Here is a 21151-nt window from a genome sequence, read left to right on the forward strand (position 1 = left end):
CTTCCTTAGTGAGGCAGGAGACCCCCAACTCCAGTCTCCGATGGACCCCTGAGCAGCTGCAGAGCGGTGAACAGTGCTTAAGTTCTTTTCCCTTTTTATTTTCAGCGAAAAACGTCGTTCTGTACTTTTCTTCTGGAGCCTTCTAAACAGGAACTACAACAACCCACTAGGGAGAGAACATGGGAGGGAGGTGGGAGGCGGTCAAGTTCTTTCTGCTCCAAGTAGAAAACTAAATGCGACTTGAAGTGCATCTATGTAAACAAATGCAGGGATGCTCACATCTGAATTTCCACAGAAGAGGAAGACTCTCCAGCTGTGGACCCAAAGTGAAATCATCACTCCATCTAATGCCAGTTGTTGACAACCCTGCTTTTTTTCATCACTGCTCTGAAGAACCCAGTCTCCTGAGCTGTCTCTGACAAAGGGCCACTGGGTTTGTTGGCACGTTTCTGCCCCTGGCAACGTGCAAAAGAGGGCAGGCACCTTATAGGCTCTTAAACATCTGTTCATTCCCTCTCTGAGTAGCTCTGGTTCTGGAAACTTTAGTGAAAGAATTAATCAAAAGACTCCTGGAAAATGACATGCTCTCTTGCCTCCAGGCCTCTGTACTACTTACTTCCTCTGCTTGGAATACCTTTTCTCTATTATTTGGCCCCCAACCAGACCATCCAAATAGAGGCTGGAAGCCCTGCTTTGTGCTCCCTAACACTCTGACCTTTCTCCCAACTCAGCACTCGTGACATTATATTGTAACTGCTGTCTTGCTCATCAGAACCCTAACCTCTCACAATAAACTCCCAGGGTAAGGGACCACGACTCGCTTGTTTGTATCACCAGCTTTTGAAGTGTTTAGCTCACAGAAACCACTTGAGAAATATTTATTAGATAAATGAATAAATGGATGGACGAGTGCGTGAATGAGCAGATAAAAGCACCTAAATATGACAATCTCATCCTATTTGATCTTCAAAACTACATAATTTAGTTCCCAGTGTATTCTAATTAGAACTGGGATATAACTAAGCCCACGCTATGAGGGGCTGGAGGAAGATTCTAACCGGGAGGATACCCAGCTTGTGGGTCACTGTGGATGTCCATGAGAGGTGGGGAAGGCCTGAACCAGATGGCAGCAGTGGGCTGGGAAGGAAAGGGTGGGTCAAGATTTGTGTTAGAACAACTGGCCTTGGGAGGTGTGGAGGAGAATGCTAGCCGTCTCTCCCATATCTGTCTCCCCTTCCCTGCCTGGGAACCCTATCCTACATTTCCCCACCTCTCTTTACAGTTACATGAGGCCATGTGACTAAGTCCTTGCTGATGGAATCTAAGTGGAAGCGACATCCGCCAGCTTCAGGCCAGGGCTTTTTCGAGTGGGTCTTCCTCCTCCAGACCCACTCTCCATTTCCATTAGCTGGTTGCAGACCTGACAAAGCCCTAAGGCAGTGGTCCTCAAACTAGTCAGCCTCAGAATCACCTGGAGGCTTCTTGAGCAAATGGTTGGGCCCCACCCTACAGTTTCTGATTCAGTAGGCCTGCAATGGGCTCTGGTAACGAGCATTTCCAACAAGTTCTCAGGTGATGCTGATACTTCTGGTCCATGGACCACACTTTGAGAACCACTGCCCTGGGGTATGGTGGAGCCTCATACTGAAGGAACTCGTGTCTCTAAATGGCTGCATTAAAGAGAGCCTCCTCTCTGACTGCAACACCCTGCATGAAATAGATTTCCACTGTGTTAACGCCATCCATGTTTGGGTCTATCTGTTACAGTAACTTAGCCTATCCTAGCTAATACAGGAAGAGCGGAGGGAGAGGAGAGCTGGGTAAATGAGGGAGTAGAAGATAATGAATTTAATCAGCACAGTCTTAACCAAGCTCTCCACTGCAGTCTAGTCTGTTCACCTGCCCCACCCTCACCCAGGGCCATCTAGCAGAAGGTTGTTTCTGCCTTTGGTTCCCGTGTGCTCACTCCTCTGTTAGCTGAGTCCTTCTCGTCTTTTAAGGCTGGCTTTGAGTCTCACCTCTCTCCTGAAGACTCTCCTCCGCCTGCCCGGGTTCCGGTGGGATGGACAGGGTCTGCTCCTCCCTGAACTCCTATACCCCTCTTGGCTGCAGCCCTCATCTTGTAGGCACTCCTAACAGTAACCCCTTCTATCTGGATAGCAGTGCACTGTTAACAAAGCACTTTGGCTTTTCTTACCTCATCTGATCCCCACAGCAACCATGTGAAAAAACGTGGAGGTGCACACACACACACACGTGTGCACACACGCACTCTATTTATTATATTAGCTAACACTTACTGCAGATTCCACATCCAGTGTATCATTTCCACAAGTCTTGAGAGCAAGGACATTTGCAGAATGACTGAATGAATCAATTTGTTTATGACTGACTGTGGTGCCTGGGACCCTTCTCCACCCTTTACTTTTCCTCCTCCATAAAATGGAACAATAATTACCTTGCAGTGTTACTGTGAATATCAAGGGTCCTTTGTGCATGGTAAAGCAACATTTAGACACTAGTAACTAGCTATTATTATCCTTGTAACATTTCTTCCATTTTCAAACCTTGTCTTGGCATGCAAGATCCTGCAGGATGTGACTCCAACTTACCTTTCCAGGCTTGTAACCCTTCTTCATGACCACCTACATTTTAACCACTTTACCATTCCCCGAAAAGGCCCCATACTTCCTGCCCTGTGCATTTGCATACACTGTCCTCTCCCCAGAGGCCCTTCTGTAATACCTTTGTCAGTTAAAATCAAGTTTCAGCTCAAATCCCCTCCTTTGTGAGGTCTCCAACCAGATGGACTCTCCCCTTCCTTGGGGACCCTGTAGCATTAGCTTGAACCTCCATTATTGCCCCTGCCTTGATTCTGGCTACCATGGCTTAGCATATGACTTCCTGTCTCCCCACTTTCCAGAGATGCCTCTCAGTTTCTGGCTCATGGAGGGCTCCCTTTCTTGTTTTCAAGAATGGCTGTGTTCTGTGTTTTATATCATTTTAGTGACTTATTTTTTTGTGGGGGGGCAGTGGGTGGAGATTTTATCATGGACTTGATCTGCCAACTTGAAAACAGAAGCATAAGGAATACATACAAACTAATAAATGGATAACTGCAAGTCATCCGTAAATCCAGGAGGATACTCAGATTTTGGCATTGTTTTGGGAGGGGGCTGGAGGGAGAATGTTTTTCCAGATAGCTCTGGCTTTAAACATCAACTCCCCACTCAAAGCCTTTGAGGGGCTGTTCATTACCTGTAGTGTTGAGGCCAGTGTACTCAGGGGATGGGTTGCTGACAGGGGAGGAAGGAGGTGGCACTTCCACGGACGTGGCAGATTTTGCTGGAGAAAACGATGGCACTGGTGAAGGGGTTGGTGGGGCAGCCTCCGTCAAGATAATCTCCTCTCGGACTTCTGCTATGGGTAGAGAAAGGGTGGGTTCTTAGAGCCAAAGGTCAAGGCAAGTTGTCTTTCAGGGACTTTTAAAAAGCAAATATTCTTTCTAATCTGTGTCATGTCACTCCTCTGCTTAAAACCTCTGATGGTTTCCCATCACCATGGTGGCATGCAAGGGAATTCCCACGTACACACATGCCCACCCTCAAGAAGAAAAAGACATTATTGGTTTCCCACCATTTGACTTGTTCACCATAACTAAATTCTTTGGGATGCGGAGCTAAAGAAACACAGAGCACAGAAGTAAAGATACAAATCAAATTGACAAGGAGGACGATTCGCAGTGAAATGCCGGCTTACCGGTGCTTCCTTCTCCCTTCATGGCTTGCATGAGCTCACTGGCGCGCTCCTGGCAGTGCAGGGATTCTAACAGGTAGAGCACATAGTCATCAAACATCAAGTGAATTAGGTGAAAAGACCCTGGTGAGAGAAGATCCAAACAGAAAGGTAAGTCATGTCGGCTCGGGTGTGCCCCTCAGCCTGGTCGATAACACGTCACACGGTGCTCTGACCCTCTGTCCTGGACCCTCATTCCCTCTCAGTTATGGATCACCTTGCGGTCAGAGGTTGCTCTCCTTTGTCGTCTCCTCACCTAGCCTGGTGTTTAGCATAAAGTAAGTGTCATTAACACTGTGGCAAGTGAGTCTTTTCCTTGCTCGATTTATTAATAGGACATCATCAAAAATGGTACCTATTGAGCCATCTGTCAAAACGCGCCTGAGCTCTCACATTCGCACCGGCGTCATCCTCGTCTAGGCACCCCTCACTCTGTTCAGCATTGCTTGACATAGTGTCTTGCATTTTTCTCTCTTCCACAAGTTTATCTTATTTCCCCGACTGGACTTAAGGATATTCACGGCAGGGACTTTGCCTTCTAACTCACTGGTGTCTACCAGTGTACACAACGTAATTCCAGGAGCATAACTGACACTTTAAATTAGCAACAACGGAATTATTTCCTTAAATGTTTCTGAGACTTCCGTTTAGCACATGGTTGTTACAAAAGGTATTATGATGGAAAAGATTTGGTATCCTCAAGCAGTATTCTTCATTTTAAATTTAGAGTAGATTACTTCATAAAAAGGGATGTGAACAATCATTTTTAAAGATTTTTCCCATGTGCCAGCCTTTGTGCTCCAAGTGTTATATTCTCTAATTTAATACCTACCACCACCTTGTAAGGCAGGTGCTCTTACTCCTGTTTTGCAAAGTCAAGTACTTGTGCAAGATGACACAGTACATTACTTCAAAACCATCTTTTTTTAAAAAAAAAAAAATTTATTTGGCTGTTCCGGGTCTTAGTTGCAGCCTGCGGGATCTTCGTTGTGGCATGCGGGATCTTTAGTTGTGGCAGGCAAACTCTTAAGGCATGTGGGATCTAATTGCCTGACCAGGGATCGAACCCGGGCCCCCTGCCTTGGGAGCGCAGTCTTAGCCACTGGACCACCAGGGAAGTCCCCCAAACCATCTTTTCTTGCACGTCATGCTGCCACCATGGACAGTGGAAGATCCACATACGGAAGGGGCCTTCATGTCTGCTGTCATGAGAGGCCAAGCCTTCATCTCTAGTCCCATGTTTCCACCTCTCAAAGGGACATCTCCACATGGACATCCTGCTGTCCCATGAAGTGTCCAAAACGTCTCACCGACTATTTACAAGCTGCCCTCCTCTTCCTATTTCCCTTGAGTTTGCTTTTTTTAGAAGCCTTATGAGACTCTGGCATTATTTATTATCTTGTGATCCTAGCATCATTATCAACACCACTATTATTGTCATCATCATCATTGTCATCGCACCTCCCATTTATTGAATGTTTACTATGTGCCAAGAACTCTGCTAAGCACTTAACACAGCTCTCATCCTTTCACCAAACTGTGAGATAGGTGGTATTATCCTCTTACACACAAGGAAATGAGTCTCTCCATTGGAATTAAGTAGGGATTGGCCTCAGTTTGCTCTGGCTCCGAAAATCCGTTCCCATTTCCCCTACAGATCATCTGGTCCAGTCTCCTCATAGCACAGATGGGGAAAATAAAGAACATGGTCCCCAGAAGGGCCATTTGAGTTGGGCTCTATGCCTTTTCGGGTCTCAGAAATAAGGTGATGAGGGCCAGTTGGGGGCTTTTGGGTGACTCCTCTTTGGTGGAATTTATTAATTTTCTCCTTTTTAGTTGCACCTGGCTTCTTTGTGCATGCGTGCGCGTGCGCACACACACACACACACACATTCATTTCAGATAGATTGATTCTTTTGCTCCAGAAATGTTACAGAAGAAAATCCCTGGCTTAACTCTGAGGCCACTGGATGCCCTGCAGGTCATGCACACCTACACCAACACCCCGTCTCTCCGGAGCCTGCCACCACCTATGATCCTTGTGCCCACAGAGCTCCACGTCCACGTCCCCTGTCCTGCGCTTTCTTCACCTTTTTCCTCCATCTCCAGGGTGCTGTGTCTGTTTTTTGACCCCACTTGGAATTCAGCAAGGTTCAGGTTTTTTTTGAGTCATGGTGAAATGCAGACTTCCAAGACTAAACTTTCCATCTACTTCCCCAAAATGAGTCCTGTGAACCACTGAGGAGGTACAGCATTGTGGGTAACTGCATGGGTCTGGATCAAACTGCCCAGGTTGAGCTCCAGCTCTGCCACTTAGTAACTGGGACCTTGAATGAGCTGCTCCTCGAAAATGTTAAAAATAAAACCAGCCGTTTACTGAGCCCTTGCGCTGTGGCAGCCACTGGGTTAACTGCTGCAGATTTACTATTGCATTTAATTCTCATCACAACCATTTGAAATAAGCAATACCCTCCTTCTGCAAAGGAGGAAACTGAGACTTAGAGGAGTAAAGTAACTGTCCAATGTCACACAATTATTAAGTGGCAGACATGGGATTTGAATCCAAGACTGTCTGATTCTGAAGTTGTTCTTCAATCGTGCAATATGGCTCTCTAAAAGGGAAACAGTCAAACCTATTTTACAGAAGTACTATAATGAGGAAAAGTATATACTAGATGCTTAATAAATAGTAACTAAGGTCCCTTTTGCTATTAATGTTCTAACACCCTGTGATGTGACTGTTTTGTTCATAGAGTCAAAGAAGTCAAAAGATAGCATCAAATACCTAAAAGGAAAAGGTCTCCAAAATGAAGAAGTTATTTGCTGAGATTGTGGCTCTAAGTCAATAAAGATAGAAAGAGAGAAAGACACTATGAAACCGAATTAGAATGGAAAACCCTAGATAATAAAAATGGATTTAGTAGTTTTAGCACAGGCAGGCACCTTGGATCATCTATACAGCACCCCTGTCTAATAGATAAAGAAACAAGATCTGAGGTGAAGACACTTGCCTAAGACCACACTGTTAGAAGACATCAGAGCTGGGTTTGGAGGCCAGTACTCCAGGGGAAGTGTTGATTTGGGGTTTCAAGCTCTCTTCCTAATGACTCTGATCAGTTACCCAATTGGTCTGATAATTTTCAATCATCTTTCAAACAAGGAGAGTTTGTAGAGCTACTGCTTCTTGCTTATTACTATTGTGCAAAGTGCTCTGAGTACAAAGGAAACTTAAAGCTCAGTCACTGACTCCACAAAAGCTACAGTGTCCTTAGCAAAAATCAATCCTTAAGATTATTAGGTAACAAACAGTTCAGTGCCAGGGTACACAAAGACTGATGAGAGGCAGAGGGGAAGGAGGCAGGGGAGGGAGAGAGGGAGAGGAAAAGAGAAACATCAAAGACAGACAGGATAGAGGCAATTATAGCTAACATTCCTGCTTTATTTCTTCCCTTAGCACTTAACACCATCTGCTATACTATATACTGAACTTATCTTTATCACGTGCCTCCCTACACTAGATTGTAAGCTCCATGAATGCAGGGATTTTTATCTTTTTTTCTTTTCCCCACTGTTCTATACCCGGTGTCTAGAACAGTGCCAGGCACAGTAGAGGCTCAATGGTTATTTGTTGGATGAATGAGTCAAATGAGCAAGCACTGACCACTTACCATATGCTCTGTGCTAAGCCCTTTTAATTTTCCAACAACACTATGAAGGGTTTATTTTTTAATTTATTTATTTTTATTTATTTATATTTTGGCTGCATTGGGTCTTTGTTGCTGTGCGCGGGCTTTCTCTAGTTGGGGCGACCGGGGGATACTCTTCGTTGCAGTGCGCGGGCTTCTCATTGCGGTGACTTCTCTTGTTGTGGAGCACAGGGTCTAGGTGCGTGGGCTTCAGGAGTGGTGGCACGCAGGCTCAGTAGTTGTGGCTTGCGGGCTTAGTTGCTCTGCAGCATGTGGGATCTCCCTGAACCAGGTCTCGAACCCATAGTCCCCTGCACTGGCAGGCAGATTCTTAACCATTGCGCCACCAGGGAAGTCCCAAGGAGGTATTATTATCTTCAGTTAACACACGGGGGAAATGAAGTCTCAGAGGATTTTAAACCACTTGCCTAAAGTTACAGAGCTATTGAGCATCAGAGCCCGTTATGGAAAAAGGTACTAGGATAGAGACAAAAGGAGATTGTTGTTGTTATATGGTAACATAGTTAATGGCATCTTATAGAATCAAAGCATTTCTTTTTTCTTATGAAAAGTTTCAAACATATGGAAAAGTATAAAGAATTTTAAGGGAATTCCCTGGTGGTCAGGGGTTAGGACTCTGTACTTCCAATGCAGGGGGCAGGGGTTTGATCCCTGGTTGGGGAACTAAGATCCTGCGTGCTGCACAGCACGGCCAAAAAAAAAAAAAAAAAGAATTTAAAAATGAACACCAGTGTACTCAACACCAAGCTTTATAATATTTTAACATTTTACCATATTTGAATCATATTTTTAAATTGAAGATAAAAATGAACCCCCTGTGTTCCCTTCCTTAATCCTACTTCTCTGCTTCCTGTGTTCATGCCCTGATGTAATCACTGCCTCGAATCTGGTATTTACTGTTTACATGCATTTCTATACTCTTACTACCTATATTTATATATCCATAAAAACACATGATATTGTTTTTTATTTTCAAACTTGATAGAAATGGTACCATGCTTTACAGAGTATTCTACAATCTGCATTTGATACTTTGGGTGTTTTTAGATCTATCCACAGTGACACATGTAGGTCTTGTTTAAGGGCCATTGTGTGACTATGCCACGATTTATTTGTCCGTTCTCCTGTCGATGAAATTTAGGTTATTTACATTTTTCACTATTGGAAACTGGCTCTAATGAATATTTTTTGTACCTGTTGCCTAGGTACAAAAAATACCTGGCTCTAGGACCAGAGGTGGAATCAGTGGGTCCAAGAGCACCTGCAATCTTAAGTCTTAACGAGATAGTGCCACGCTGCTCACCAAAATCTTCTACATCCTTACTGGTAGCGTAGGAAATACAGTATTTGCCATCTGAAGGGTATGAAATGTTATTGTCTTTATAAGTTGCAGTACCCTAATTACTAGAAAGGTCCACCTCTTTTCATATGATATTGCCCATCTGAATTTCCTCTTCTGTGAACTATTCATATTCTTTGCCCATTTTTCTAATGGGGTATTTGTCTTTTAAAAATGTATTTAGAGGGATTTATCATATATTCTGGATATTAATACTTTGTTCATTATATGCATTGCAAAATATCTTCCCCCTTTCTGTGGCTTTTTTTTTTTTTTTTTTTTTGGCCACACCATGCGACTTGTGGGATCTTAGTTCCCTGACCAGGGATCGAACCCAGGCCCTCGGCAGTGGAAGTGTGGAGTCCTAACCACTGGACCACCAGGGAATTCCCTCTGTGGCTTTTATCTTTTAATTTTGTCTATGTTGTGCTTATTAAAAAGAAGTTTAAAATCCGAGTGCAGTCAACTTTGCCAATACTTTCCTTATGATTTATCCTTTTTGGTACTTTTTTAAAGAAATAATTTCCTATTCCAAAGTCATAAACTTATCATCCATATTTTCTTCTAAAAGGTTTTTTTTTTTTTCATTTAGATGTTTCTTTTCAGAAGGGGAAAATTGTTTCTAGGGAAGGGGTCTAATTTTATTTTATTTATCCTAAAATGCGTGTCCCAGAACCTTTGTCCACTGATTTTTAATGCCATATCTCTGTCACACAGATCATCTGTACAATCCTCTTGTTGAGACAGAAAGGCAAGAATTTGATGAGGCAAAGACAAGTTTCATGTCAGCCTGTCTTGGGCATCTCTGCTGTTTCACTACTCTTTGTCTAGCACTGTTAGATGACCACATTGTCTTACTCCTTAATAAACCTGAACATCAGGTAAGCAAGTCCCTATACCTGTTCTTTATTACTCAGCCTTTTGCTTTTCTATATGAATTTTAACATCAGATTTTCAAAATCAAAGGAAGAAAAAGTTAAGAACCAGATGGAAATTCCAATTGATTTATATATTTGAAGGGCATATCCTTTTCCAGATATGAACAGGGTATATTTCAGTAATATTTTAAAATTTTTTTCCTTGAAGGTCTTAAAATAATTTTTGTTAGAATTTTTTTCTGGGCACATTTCTATTGCTATTGTGAATGGGATATATAGATATAGATATATAGATACATAGAGATAGATATTTTCTAGTTAATGGTAAGAATGTAAATGATTTTTTAAAAACTGAATTCAGTAACCTGCCTGAATTCTTATTTGTTCTATTAGTTTGTAGATTCTCTTTTTCTTGTCAGCCATCATGACATGTCTAGAAATAAAGACAATTTTGTGTTTTCCTTTCCAATTCTTATATTTCATTTCCTCTTCTTATTGCATTGGCTAGGACCTCCAGTATGTATCTATCAGAAACAGCATTAGAAGGCATTTGTGTCTTATTCATGATGGGAATGGGAAAACTTCTAAAGTTTCACCATTTGGTATATTGTTTTCTGCAGATTTTTGAATGCTGTTTAACATATTAAATAAATACCCTTCTATTCCTAGTTTGCCAAGAGTTTTTAAAAATTATACTTGAAAGCTGAACTGTATCGAATACATTTTTCCTTTGTATCGATAGAGATGAACATATGACTTTTCTCTTTTAATTTGTTAATGCAGTATGTTAAATAGTAATTTTCTGACTTTGAATCACACTTGAATTCTTGGCATAGGCCTCATTAACCATGATTTAAAAAGAAATTTGCCCTGGATTTGATCTGCTAGTATTTTATTTAGAATGTTTTCATCTATATTTATGTGTGGTTGAGTCATAATATTCTTTTCTTCTACAGCTCTTCCAAGATTTTGAAACTGAGATTATATTAGCTTCATAAAATTAACTGTACAGCTTTCCTTCTTTTGTTTTCATGTTCATTTTCATAAACTAAGGATTTTATGCTTCTTAAAAGTTTAGTAAACGTTGCAATTTATGCCTGATGTTTATTGAGGGAAGAGACCTTTTCATTTACTGTGGTTATTATTTGATCTTATTTCTAGCATCCTGTTTCATATTTTGAGTTTACGATCCTTTTTCTAAGCTTCTTTTATCTTCTCAATTCTTGCCATTTAAGTTTTCACATTTTTCCATTTTTCTTTGGTAACTTATGATTCTATTCTTTTAGTGATGATCATATATCCAAACATCTATTAAATCCAAACTATAAATTTTTTTCAACAAATTCTACAGTTATTTAGTATTTCAAGACAAAGACCTTAGCATGTGTTAACTATTCCTTAAAGATTCTCTCCCAACTACCCTGTGTTTTATTGTTTCCTGGAATTTGGTTTTACCTTCTTGAAACACACACAAATTCGTTTTTAAATTACAACCAAAAGTTAATTAAATTTGCTTATATATTTTAAAATTTCTCTCATCTTAAAACAGGGTTCCCAAATTCTTTGACACTCCTTCCTGGGAAAATTGTGGCGGGGGTGTCTATGCACTTCCTTCAATCTTGGTAGGTTTGTGACTGCTTTGATCAACAGAGTAAGGGGGAGCGAAACTTTCACTTCTGAGATTGGGTCATAAAGGCAATGCGGCTCCCCCCTCGGCACACTCACTCATGGGGCCTAAGCTTCCATGTGAGAGGTTCAACTGGTCAGAGGCCACTGTGTGGTGAGGAAATTGAGCCACATGGAGAGGCCACCTGAACACACTCCAATCGGCAGTCCTAGTGTTCAAGTCATCCCAGCTCAGGCACCAGACATGTGAGGGAAAAAGCTTCCAGAGGATGCCAGCCTCCAGCCGTTGATGAACTCCAGCTTTTGAGTCTTCCCCTCCGAGGTCCCAGACATCATAGAACAGAGACAAGCCATCCCCGCTGGACCCTGTCCAAATTCCTGACCCATAGAATCTGTAAGCATAATACTGTTTTAAACCACGACACTTTTGTTAAACAACAACAATAACTAGAACATTGTTGTTTCTTGTATCCCAGACCTTAGCTATGGTTTTATTTTTCTTCTTCTTGAAATCCATTCTTTAATTTTTCTTTTTTTTTGCGGTTCGCGGGCCTCTCACTGTTGTGGCCTCTCCCGTTGCGGAGCACAGGTTCCGGACGCACAGGCTCAGCGGCTATGGCTCATGGGCCCAGCCGCTCCGCGCATGTGGGATCTTCCCGGACCGGGGCATGAACCCGTGTCCCCTGCATCGGCAGGCGGACTCTCAACCACTGCGCCACCAGGGAAGCCCCCATCCTTTAATTTTATTTAAGTGAAGTTCTACGGGTGCCATATAGTTCTCTTAGTTTTTGTATAACTGAATATGTCTTTGCTTTGCCCTCACTCTTGAATAATGGTTGACAGTTCTTTGTTCTCAGCACTTAAAAGATATTATTCCATTGTCTTCTGGCATCTCTTATTACTCATGATAGTCTAATTATTGTTCTTTTCTCTCATAGCTTAAAAAATTTTTTACTCTATCAATATGGTTTTAGAAAAACCATCAATGAGGGGTAAACAAATTTGTCTAGCCTTTTTGTGCCATGCGTCTGAGCCCAGGGTATTTGTCTCAATTGTGGGAATTGAAAAAGCATGGGTTTTGTGGTCATGCACATCTGATTTTGAAACAGAGCTCTGCCACTTGCCATATTGATTTTGGGCAAGAAAATTCTCCAACTCAGTAAAAAGGTACCTGTTATTATCTGCCTTGCAGAGTTGATGTGAGAATTAAATGGTTCTATGTGCTTCCTACACATTTGTTATAAAGAGTGGCATTATCCTGCCTTTGCTTCATGTTCTATCACGACTTCCTTGTCTGTTATATTGAGGGCAGTAATAGTGGACCTCATAAGTTGTTGTGAGAATTAAACGGGGAAGTGCCTAATGTTATGCCTAGTGTACACTAGGCCCTGAATAAACGTTACTTTGCTTTTCTTATTACTATTCAGCTGAAGGAAGTTACAAGAGGCCTTGGCAGTGTGGCTCTAGCATGGGATAGATCCCCAGGGGAGCTCAGCTTAGTTTGCTGTGCATCCTGGGCAAGCCCCCTCTCCTCGCTGGGTCTCTTGCTTCTTCTCCCGAATGCAGGGAAAGCAATTCCTGCCTCCTGGTGCTTGGAGGGGGCCTGAGAGACATTTTGAATGTTAAGATTCTGCAATTTAGCAGGTTCTGGGTAAGAGAGCCAGGCCAGGACATCGAAACACTGAGAAGCAGTCTGGAGGCTCCGTCCGTCATGGTCACTTGGCCTGGGAGTTGATCCCATGTGGCCTCCCCGGCCCTGCCCGAGTGGGTGAGCTTTGATGCTAGGCCAGAAAACAAGCGTGTAAAAAGGTGAAAACCTGGGAAATGATATGTAGCCCTGCCCCCTTAGCCATCAAACCCGAGGCAGCCTTTCACAGCATTTCATGCTGAAGCACTTCCAGGAACTATTGTTGCCTTCCGGATGTTCCTAACAGTGAAACAGGGGCATCTGGTAAAAACCCATAGTGAAAGGTAAAGGCACCTGCACTGACTTGGGATCCAGGTATCCTACGAACTAAAATCAGAGCAGTCAACTGAAAATATGTTGTTGTTGCTTTTTTTAAATAGAACCTCTAGTTTCCTCAGCCCCATTAGGATGAAAAGTTCATTGCCTGCTACCCTACCTTTGCTGACTAATTTTGCTAGAAAAGTGCTGCTTGCAGCAGAGAAAGAAAGTCTGGCTACTTTAGTTCACCGCATAGGCTCTTTCAGTGAAAAGGAATTAGGGAGAAAAGAGTGAAAAGGAATTACGGAGAAGAAAGGAGTCAACCACCTTTGAAAGAGGCTGTTCTGCGAAGAGGTGATAGAGTCCCCCCGCGGGATCATTGTGATATTCCGCACGATCATTGTGACGGTCAGCCTGCTACTCGGACATACAAACCCTGCACCATTCACAGCTACCAGGATCGTGTGGGAGTTATAAGATATATAGAGCTGGTCCCTGTGGTTGGGGGAGGGGCCAGGGAACAGAGGGCTCTTTTTCCTAATTAGCTGTTTTTATACAGGGAACACATGACCCAAACACAACCACCAACTGTGTCTTTGACATATACAGGCAGAAAGGGGGAGCTGGGCTTTTGTCTGCCGCAAATTCTTTCAACTTGCCTGTCACCCCAAGCTGTAAAACTCAACAATGCGTCGGATGAGCGGGACCATTTCAGATAGTTTGCTAAATGGACTTGGAGACAGGTATTATTTCCATCTGTTCAGGGTTGAAAAATACTGTAAAAGTGAAATTGGGTTAATATCTTTTTTCTTTCCTTTTCTAAAAGATTTGTGGCCGTTTTTGCCATTTGCCTGAGTTTCCAGTGTATCCTAGAATGTGTGTGGTTCAAAAAGAAATAAACACATTTTAAGGAATAATATTTCTTAGTAATAAATTCAACCTATTCTAATTGTTCTACTGTCCATAACATTGACTGTTAACTTAGTACATACAAATGGATTTCAAAGGCTATTACAACATAGACTACTTTCCCTGTCTAATGAAGGGTGTTTGATAATATACAGTCAGTATAAGAATCAGCAACTTGAAGAATAAGATATAAAACAAGGAAAGGGTGCTTGCTTTGTGGATGTATATATACTTATTTGTGAGGTATCGTTCTTCTTTGATTTCTGAAGCAATGAAAAAAATCTCGAATATTTTTTACCCATCAGCTTAACTGAAAGCAGTTATGCACAAATGATCTTCCCAGAGCCAGAGGTAACATGTGCTAACACTAACTATGCTGAACTGGAAGTCATCAAAATGCCATGCCTGGTGGCACTGCCCAGGTAGCAGTCACCAGAGCATTTCCATATACAGCTCAAAGAGAATTTCCATCTGTAGCCATGGTGCAGGCAGGTTCAGAGAACTTCCCAATGCTGAGATTAAAGAACTCCACAACAAAACGCTTCTCCAATTGGGTAAACACAGTCTTTCATGGACAGAGCTGTTTAGAAAAAATAGTGCCTTCTTTGTTTCACCACATATTCACTGCATTGTATAGCACAACTGGGAAATAGTGACAAGACCATAAAAAGCTAGATGGAAAAGTGTCAAATTAAACCCAGAGCAAAACCCAGAGCTGATTGGCTTAATTGGAGATAATGAGGAGCAAAACCACATCTCTACTTGCAAAGTAAAACAGAGAACTGAGGCAATTACCCAGAAAATTCACCAACAGCCCTTTGCCGAAATGCCTAGAAAACTGAGGCCAAAGTGTTTTGAGATGTCAAATGTCTGGATAATGCCTTAAAGTTCCACCTCACTTTGCTAATGATGACCTGGACTCAATGCGTATGCCATTCTTTCCAGTGAAAAATGGCATTCACCCCAAGTCGGTGATTAGGTTCCTGCCCGCAGAGACTACTGTAAGCACCTCCGGTCAGAGATTTCAAGTCCCGTTAAACTGGAAAACAGGAGACAAGGACTTGGGGTAGGGCTGTGTCCTGGAGGTGATGAAAACCCAAGGGGTCAGTGAAACAAAAGGGAAAATGAATGCAAAAGTCATTTACTGGGGATCACACTGGGGCACGTTATCAAAGAAAACTTTACCCACCACTGGCCTGTCAATCAAGCCGTTTGCAAATTTTGGCCTCGGAGGCTTCTTCATGTGCCCAGTCTTGGCAAATCCACACTATGAAATTTGGCAAAATAGACCAGTGGAAGCAGCCACGACTGGGGACTTCCAGAAAAAGGAGAGCACAGCCACTGCTACTTACTCCTCTTTAAACTCAAATAATGTTATCTGTGTGCAAGCCTCCCATTTTCAGATATGTATACTTCTCCTTTAGCGTGCAATGCCATCTTTCTCCCCGAAAGTCCTAACAATATCGTGTCCCCCCAGAACAGAGAATGTTTCCGGGTGATGTCCTTGTGGTCTCAGAGACAGCAAGACCATGCCTGACTCCGGAGAGATGGACTTGGTACATGGAGCCCAGAGAAGACGTGTTTGGATGTGGGGAGGGCTGGGGTGGCCTTACCGAAGCTGGGGGCACTGTGCAAGGTCATGTCCCGGATCACCCTTGTGCCAAAACAGGACCACATCAAGAGGAACTGCTGGGCCACCTTCTTCAAGGACCCTTGCCTCTTGGCAGCCACCTACAAGAGAGTGAACGGCTGTATGCGTGGTTGATTTGACCTTCATTTATTACTGTTTCTTATTGAAATGACAGGAAGGCTTCGGGTCTCTAAGTTCAATGTTATAGACTTTTTATTTTTAACAGCAAAAATACACTTTAAGAAATGAAATCTTATGTCGAGACTCAACACATACAACCGCTAAGAGAGATGCTGACCTGGTTGAACCAGGGGAGGGAGACTCAGAGTCCTGCCTCGTGACGCACCCCTCCCCCACTCCTGAGGGGGGCGCAGGCCTCTCCTTGTATCCCTAGGGCTCCAAGGCTGCCGAGGAAACACTCAGCTAGCTCACTGCGGGGCTCTGTATTACCCAAGCGCCATCAAGGCGAGTGATGGGCTGCCATACCCGGGCCTGAACCTTCCGCTTCGGCTTACCAACCTTCACAACACACCGGTCCACCATGGTGTCCAGCCACTCGATGTAGGACTCGATGGGAGACTGCTCCTCCAGGAGATGGTCAAACTCCTGATACACTGTCAAACAGAGGAGACCCCACACACCATGCAGTTGTGTTTAAACACACACAGGTGTTAAAAGAACAAAGAAATACAACGGAATAAAATAAAAAGCTCCAAAGTCTTAGCAGGGCATTCAAGGATTTAGAGAATACACCCCAACTCACCTTTCCAGGCTCATCTTCCGTGCCTGTGAACACTTTAAGCCCTGGCCACCCCGGGTTACTTGCCATCCCCGCTTTTCTCAGGCAGTTCCCTCTGCTTAGACTGTTTAGTCTGTCATGAAACAGCTGAAATGATCCTCCGATGAAATCCTATTTACCCTCCCATGCCCCTTGCCGGCAGAACTGATCACTCTCCCTCTGTACTTTCACAGCACTTTACTATTTGCATTCTACCTTCACTGTATCACTAAGAACACTGCTATAGTTAGGGGTGTGCATGGGTGTGTCCCCCTGCTACTTCTTTGCCTGACAGCTTTATTAGCTGGCACATTACCTGTGCTGTAGCTCTTGTCCAGTACGCACCTGCTTGCATGACAGGGGAGACGCACTGCTGCTCTCTTGCTCTCTGCCCCGTGGTAAGGCACATTTGACCGTTCAAATGTTTCTGAACCACAATCATACTGGACAAGCAGCCTAACCAGCCTCTCAGTGCTTGACACGTAGCAGACGCTCAATAAACATTTGTGTCAAGGAAACCATCACTGTGCCCTCCAGTTTCCATTCTGGTCAAAGGAGGGTCATCATATCATTTTACAACCTGCCTTCAGGTACAAGTCAAATCATTGAATATAGAAGGACTCTGTAATCAGTGAAGCACTGCAGAAAGTAGAAACATTGCTGTGGTGATCTCCAGTCTGGAACATCTCCTCTTATGACATTTCTTTGTGTTTTTGTATGTGAAGCTCAATAAATCAAACCACAATTCAGGATTCACATGTTCCTACAGTTTTCATTTCTCTGGGCAGCTTCTGTTGTCCCATTTTCCAGGACTGGCCAATCTGCTCTATTGTACTTAACTGATAACTGCTGCAAGAGGTCAGCTTCCAGGACCCGAAAACATATACTTTAGAATGAGAAAGGACTTTACAAAACCCATTTAGTTGATCTGTCTCATTTTATAGGTGAGGAAGCTATGTCTTAGAGATCAGATGACCCCGCCAGAGTCAGAGGGTGAGTTGGTGGGAGAGCAGGAACTGGAACCCAGTCTCTGACTTTCCCTCTGGTGTTCCTTCACTCTTCACGGCACTGCCTGTGCGTCTGAGACACTGTGCTTCAACCCGTGATGATAATGATTGAGATGGCAATGAAAGTGCTAACTGCCAACATTGACTGAGTGCTTGCCGCATGCCAGGCACTCTCCTAAAATGTTTTCTACGGGCACACTCTGACCTTAGACTACCCCTAGAATGTGAATGTCATGAGGCCAGGACCTAGAACAGTGCCTGGTACACAGTAGTTGCTCAAATGTTTGTTGAAAGGATGAACGGCCCATGGAGGTAGGTACTATTATTACCCCCTCACACACACCCAGCCTTTTGACAAATGAGGCAAAAGAGGCACACAGAGATGAGTGACTTTCACAGCTGGTTAATGGCAGAGGCAAGTTTCAAACACAGCCTGACTCAAGCGCTTGCCTCCCAACCTCTTCTCTACACTAGCTCTACGCTGTGTACCAGGTATGTGGCGCACATTGTCCCATTTAATCCTTTTGCGTTATCCCCATTTTACAGATTTGGAAGCCGAGGTCACAGCGCACCAGAGCCAGGGTTTGAATCAAGGTCTGTCAGGCATCCCAACTGCATGCTCTTACCACAGCACCACTTAAGACTCATTCTAATCATCCTGCTCAAGTCCCAATGTGTACTTTTTAATTTAAGGTAAGCCAGGCATCCCCAGCCAGCATCTACATCATGGATGTGATGGTAACCCCCTAAAGCAAGAATCCGCAGACTTGTCAACTGGTTGTAAGGAAAGGAGGGTGCAGCACACAGGTGCCCCTAGTCCTATTCAAACCGACCTTTGGTCCAGCTCATTGTGTTCAGGAACTTACTTCCCAGCTGTCTGGAAGGAGCAAGGATGACACCCGCGTGCCAGGCCACCTGCCTTCAGGCTTCCTCAATCCCCCTCATCCCGGCACTGCATCACATAGTATGTCCTCTTTGGTAAAATGCAACCATTTGGAAATTACTTGTTCAACTTCTGATTTGCCGTTAGCTCTAAGCTCCACGTGGCAAGGGCAGTGTCCATCTTATTCACTGCTCTTTGCTCAGCGTCTTAACACAGTGCTAGACCCAGGACAGGCATTCACTAAGTACCAGGTGGGTTGCACTGAACCTCATTATGACTCCCTTCCTCTAGAAGAATACAATCACAGATTTAAAGGACAACATTCTGGGCTTCCCTGGTGGCGCAGTGGTTGAGAGTACGCCTGCCAATGCAGGGGACATGGGTTCGTGCCCCGGTCCGGGAGGATCCCACATGCCACGGAGCGGCTGGGCCCGTGAGCCGTGGCCGCTGAGCCTGCGCGTCCAGATCCTGTGCTCCGCAACGGGAGAGGCCACAACAGTGAGAGGCCCGCGTACCGCAAAAAATAAAAATAAAAAATGAAAAAAAATAAAGGACAACATTCTTCCCCCAGCCTAAGAAAGCCAGAAGAGAAAGCCCCAAAAGGTTCTTTCTTGGAGAAGCAGCAGTGACCTTCGTGCTGCTCCAGCAAAGGCTCAGAGCCTGGTCCCTAAAACAAGCAATGGTGATTGTATTTTTCCTTATGAGTCTGGGTCACATTTTCTTCCCCCCATGAAAGGTGCTGAGGGGAGAAGAGAGCTGAGTCTAATGCTGCTAGGAGTGGTTAGCAGAACCAGGAAGTTGGATCATTCTGGGCTTCCACCCATCTATTTGGTCCTCCACAAACATTGCTGGCCCCCGCCTCTACCCCTGGCCCTGTGTGAGGCCCTGGGGACATGGCCATCAGGAGTATAGCTAGCACTGTTAGGGGGCTCTTAGCCATGCTTTCCATTGCCTTCCAGAAGGAAAAACAGAACAGGAAGCATGATTGTAAGCACTTGGAAAGATCCTGGAACCTCTAAAGCTTGCCCACATCTCGTAATTTTTTTCTCCTCTGGCATGCACTAGTGCATGGCAGTGACACCAAAACTAGACCTGGGTTCCAGGTCTAGCTCTGCTACCTTGGGAAAGGTTTACCACCTCTCTGGGGCTCAGTTTTCTCATCTGTAATATGGGGCTGATAAGTGAATCTTCCCCAAAGGGTTGATGTGGAGATTGAGATCATGACACAGGACCTGGCATAAACTAGGCACTCTATCAGCTGAATTATTATTTGTGACAATCTCTAAAATTCTTAACCGGGGGAAGTAGGCTGGAGGCTGTTGCACAGGGAGAAATAAGAGCCTGAGAGGAGCTCTGGGGTCACTAGGAAAGAAGAAGCCCCAGGGAAGGTCCACGTGATCCAGTGCTTCAGCTGCTCCATTTGTTTTTGAAAAGAGGTCTCTAATAGGAACATCTTAGAGAACTCTGTTTATAAACATGACATGCTTAGGCTGGATGAAGAAAGTTTGCCTTCAGGGCAACAGTGTTGAGGGGGTGTAGTGGAAACCTAAGGGGCTTGGGGCTCTCAGAAGAGTAGGCCCCTCTTCTCGGGGTGGGGGACAGCCACTCTGCAGCTTCCTGAATGTCACTATTAGGGCCTTGGGCCTCACCCCATCCAGAAGGCACAGCTGCTGCCATATCCCCCACATCCAGCACAGCCTCAGCACCAAGCTTTCCAAGAGCTAATGGGGCCGGACTCTGTCCTCACGCTCTGTCCTCACGCTCCCTTCCCCCGAGGCACAAGAAGCGACGTCTGAGCAAAATAAGGAAGGAGCCAACAGACCCTGGTCCAGGGGATTCCCTGGGCAGAGGCTGTGATGGGCCGTTGAGGAACAGCACAGATGTGCTAAGAATGGTGGTGTTCTCTGGCCTTCTGTGTCCTCTGCTGCTGAGAAGAGCAACCCGACCACATCAGGATAATACCTGGAGCGGTACTCTCACCATCTTTATCCACAGGGGCGTGAACATGTATTCACAGAAGTGAATCACCTTCCATCCCCTTCTCAAACATCTACTACGATTGAGAGGTTCACCTGCCAGTAAATAGGTGGGCTGACGCCCGTGACCCTCCACAGAAAAGTAGGTGGGATTTCCAGCTGCCTCCAGGCTGACATAATGACATACACTGAGAGAGGCAGCAAGCTTTTGTCCTCATTTGTTGATGCCACCTAGGGAACAGCACCTGGCATTGAGGGTCACGGGTGGGGCCTTTGGCCTGACACTGTGTGCTGCCCAATGCCCCAGCACCCAATGTCTCCAGCAAGGTTGACCCATGTCCTTGTAAATCAGCTAGCCCCTCCATCTAGGCTGACCCATCTAACAGGAACAAGAGAGGGGATGGGATCCCAGGGACAAGGACAGGGTGGGAATGCCACCTAATTATGTACCAAGATACTCTTTCTTTCTTTTTAAACAAATAAAAAGACACACGCCCTGGTAGAGCATCTTACACTGGATTATGAGCTTCCGGTGCTCATCTCGAGTGTCTTCCATGGTGTAGAGGGTTTGCTTGGTGATGCTGTTGAGGTCCACGTTCCTCCAGTCTTCCAGCATTTGGAATGTGATGTCTGCACTGTGGATCACTGTTCGAGATGCCTGGAATCCAATCCAATCAA

General features: G+C 44.4%; 1 protein-coding gene across 2 annotated transcripts in view; it reads right to left on the reverse strand.

The window, feature by feature from the left end:
* Positions 1-21151, reverse strand: part of RFX4 (regulatory factor X4) — a 166884-nt gene that overhangs the window by 19297 nt on the left and 126436 nt on the right. For both annotated transcript variants that reach the window (XM_032645833.1, XM_032645834.1), the window contains 5 exons: positions 20987-21131; positions 16349-16443; positions 15813-15930; positions 3760-3879; positions 3259-3420 (listed from right to left, as the gene is read on the reverse strand). In XM_032645833.1, coding sequence (XP_032501724.1) covers positions 3259-3420; positions 3760-3879; positions 15813-15930; positions 16349-16443; positions 20987-21131 — 640 coding nt within the window. The remainder of the gene's footprint in view (positions 1-3258; positions 3421-3759; positions 3880-15812; positions 15931-16348; positions 16444-20986; positions 21132-21151) is intronic.

The sequence above is a fragment of the Phocoena sinus genome, chromosome 10 (assembly GCF_008692025.1).
Source record: "Phocoena sinus isolate mPhoSin1 chromosome 10, mPhoSin1.pri, whole genome shotgun sequence".
In the NCBI taxonomy this organism is placed as follows: Eukaryota; Metazoa; Chordata; class Mammalia; order Artiodactyla; family Phocoenidae; genus Phocoena; species Phocoena sinus.